The sequence below is a fragment of the Loxodonta africana genome, chromosome 7 (assembly GCF_030014295.1).
Source record: "Loxodonta africana isolate mLoxAfr1 chromosome 7, mLoxAfr1.hap2, whole genome shotgun sequence".
Taxonomy (NCBI): Eukaryota; Metazoa; Chordata; class Mammalia; order Proboscidea; family Elephantidae; genus Loxodonta; species Loxodonta africana.
The window spans coordinates 81,202,380-81,205,822 of record NC_087348.1 but is presented as its reverse complement, the minus strand read 5'-3'; the positions used below and the strand labels follow the sequence as shown (position 1 = coordinate 81,205,822).

The 3,443-nt window shown below is 41.2% G+C and overlaps 1 protein-coding gene across 1 annotated transcript; it reads right to left on the bottom strand.

Moving 5' to 3' along the window:
* Window positions 1-1,289: 1,289 nt before the first annotated feature.
* Window positions 1,290-2,678, bottom strand: LOC135231994 (olfactory receptor 56B4-like). The gene has a single exon (XM_064289238.1). It carries the CDS (start codon window positions 2,244-2,246, stop codon window positions 1,290-1,292), a length of 957 nt encoding a protein of 318 aa, XP_064145308.1. The 5' UTR covers window positions 2,247-2,678.
* Between the last annotated feature and the right edge of the window lie 765 nt (window positions 2,679-3,443).

Here is a 3,443-nt window from a genome sequence, read left to right as displayed (position 1 = left end):
TGTGACCACTATACAGCTCGGAGCTTATTTCTCTCGTTCCCTGATCACAGACTTTAGTCCTTACAAATGTGAAGAGCCTGAGAGAAAGGAGGCACTGGGTGTGAAGAGTCAAACAAGGAAAGCCAATCGTGGAAGCCAAAGTTAAGGCACGTAATCAAATCCAGAGATCAGGACAGAATTCCAGGGACATGAGCCACATCCATCCTCTCACCTCTCAGGAGGTGCTGCGAAGAGGCTCTCTCTGGCACTGCCTTCTCTACTTCTACCCCACTGGACCAGCTGCCTGTGTTCAGGCTTTTGTTGTTCAGAAAAGATCCCTGGCTTTTCTTGCCATCCTCGGAGTCTGGGTTTTAGAAAATTAGATCCCTTAATTGGCCTGGTCCTGTTGTGCTGCTCTCTAGGCCCTCCCCAGTCTAATCCAAGAATCCTCCAGGGCCTAATGATTTTTACATTGCAATGGGGAAAGGACCCCATTGCTTTCAGGGTTTATCCAAGTGATTTCTGGGGGCAGATCCATTCAGCCTGGTCCCAGTGCAGCCCCACCAGATAGCTTTCCATTTCAGGCTCCCCAGGCTTAATACATCCCTCTCTGTGGAATAATGGCCATAAGTATAGGAAGATTCTGAAGCCTACCCAATTCAAAATATATCTTTTCTTTCCAGAGCTTGCCCCTGTCTTAGAATCTCTGAAAACATTCTTTAAGCAGTAAAATCTGGTGTTGCAGTTCCACATGAGCTATGGCTGCTAACCAAAATGCTGGCAGTTCATATCCACCAGGCGCCCCTTAGAAACCCTATTATGGCAGTTCTACTTAGTCCTATGTGGTGGCTGTGAGTCAGAATTGCCTCTATGGCAACTGATATTATTATTGTACTAGTTTCATGTAACCATATACCCTAAACATAGTAACATAAAACAAGAATTCTTTTATTGTTTTAAAAGGTTCTTTGGACCAAGAATTCAAAAAGGCCATGGATGGCTTGCGTGTGCTCCACAGTATTTGTAGCCTCAGTTTGAAAGACTCAAACAGTTTGGTTGATGGAATGTCTAGAGGCTGGAATAATTTGAATGTCTCATCCCAGGGTGGTATCCGCAGTCAGGCACATTTTGTTTTTCTGCTCTTACCTAGTTACTTATTCTCTAGGTAATAGGAAATTTCACTGTAATTTTAATATGCATATTTTCAACTTTATTCCTAGTGAGAGGTGAAGGCAGAATCACAACTCAGGAGTATTGAGAACTAAACCTCTGTGCTTTCCTAAAGTCTTCATGGTCTCCTACAGCTGGAGTTACTTGGTGGACCCATCTTCACCCAGCCTAAGTAGTCTCTGGAAGCCCAGCCTGAGCTCCTGCGTCCTGAGTGCATATACCAGGGGGTTGAGTGCAGGAGGGATGACATTGTGCAGCACGTTAAGGAGTACAGGGATGAGGGGAAACTTTTTCTCTGCTAGATGTGTGACAGACAGCACAACGATAATTGAGTAGAAGAAGAGGATGAGGATGAGGTGGGAGCTGCAGGTGTTCAGAGCTTTGGACATTGCTTCTGCTGAGTTCAGCCTCAGCACAGAGCGGAGGATTAGAGCATTGGAAGAAAACACCAGAGCCATATCACTCCCAAGCAGGATCCATGCTAAGACCAGTTGATAAAATTTGTTCACAGTGACGTCATCACAAGCTAGGCTGATAACTCCCAAGTTAGAGCAGAGGCAGTGCTCAATCTCATTCCTGGAGCAGTAGTGTCGCTGAGCAGCCAGGACAGGCACTGGGATGGTCAACAGGCCATTCCTGAGCACCATGAATCCTGTGACTTTGACCACAAAAGCTTCAGTAACTATGGAGGGGTATCGGAGCGGGTGACAGATGGCTATGTATCTGTCCACTGCCATGCAGAGGAAGATGCCAGATTCCATGCTCAAGAAGCAGTGGATGGCATAGATTTGAACAAAACACTCAGGGAGGCTGATGGCCTTAGCATCAAACCAGAAGATGGCCAGAATCTTGGGCATGATAGTGGTGGCCAGACCAATATCTACCACTGCCAATATTCCCAGAAAATGGTACACGGGCTCATGTAGCATGGGCTCATGTTGGATGGTGATCATGATGAGGAGATTGGCACCAAGAACTAAGAGGTAGAGTAGAGCCAGGGGCAGGGCGAGCCAGTGCTGCCAATTGTGAATGCCTGGGAGACCCATCAGGATGAACTGGGAAACCTGAGGGCTGAAACTGTTGATAGAGGTGTCCATGGCACAGGTGCCCTGGTCTCAGTGTCTGTCCATAAAACTGAAAGAAGAAGAAAGTTGAGTTTGAAAGCGCAGCTTAAGACCCTGCTTAGAGACCACTCTCTAATGACCCAGTTCCTTTTGTTCAGACTGACTCTAAAATTTTCTTTGAAATATTCCACAGAGGAGCAACAAAGAAAGCCAAAATAAGTTTTAAACAGAAAGGTTGAAATAGCTATTTGCCACCTTCATTTGTATGTCTAATAAATAAGCAGGTCCAAATCTATCAACAATAATTTTACCACTAGCAGATAACAAATACTAATATTTGGTTTATACTTCCATTTTTTTGGTTTATTTCTAAGCACTTTATATCATTACATACAGATAAATTTGTATCTTGGCTTTGTCTCTAAGCAGTATGTTCTAAGATAGAAGGTAAGTACTCAGTAAAAATTTTTCTATGGATGAGTAAATGAACCAAAGACTTACCAATATCATTAAAATCTATTTGTAATATCAATTTTAATGGTTTTCTTATATTTTTATATTTGATTATTCTATATGATGCTATTAATCTTTGCCAGCTATTCACATTATTTACTTTGAATAGAATTTCAAGTGATATGAAAGTAATATATATAGAGGTCATAACCATATTTAACTTTTATTTTTAATAGTATTTCAATTTTAAGACGTAATATATGCACATGGTAAAAATTCAAATAAAATGAAAAATATAGACAGTGGAAAGACGCCCCGTGCTTGAATCGCCCAAGTCCTTTTTCTTTTCATCAGAAGAATCCAGCAGTATCAGTTTCCTGGGAATCCTTTTAGAGATAGCTTTTGAATGGACAAGAATACATGTGTATGTTTTCTCATAAAAGACAAAAACAAATGTTAGCATATTAATCATATCATTGATTTCTTTTCTTTCCTTTTCTTTTTTAACTTAATTATCTTAAAGAGTGTCTCAAATCAGCATGTATAGGTATACCTGATTGTTATGTTGCAAGATTTTCTGCCATATGGTAGGGGAGATTCCTACTAATAACTTCAAAAATATATATAGTTTTTAAATAAAAAACACTGGTCGCCCAAAGTACTAATGGGCCACATTCACAACGGCCTCCATCAGACTGAGTCCAGTATAACTAGATGGTGCCAACCAGATTTTGCATCTTCTTAAAATGTTTTAAAATTTTCAAAACCATATAAAAG

Bases quoted from the DNA above. Each gene is read 5' to 3' on its own strand.
- LOC135231994 (XM_064289238.1), bottom strand. From the start codon at position 2,246: ATGGACACCTCTATCAACAGTTTCAGCCCTCAGGTTTCCCAGTTCATC.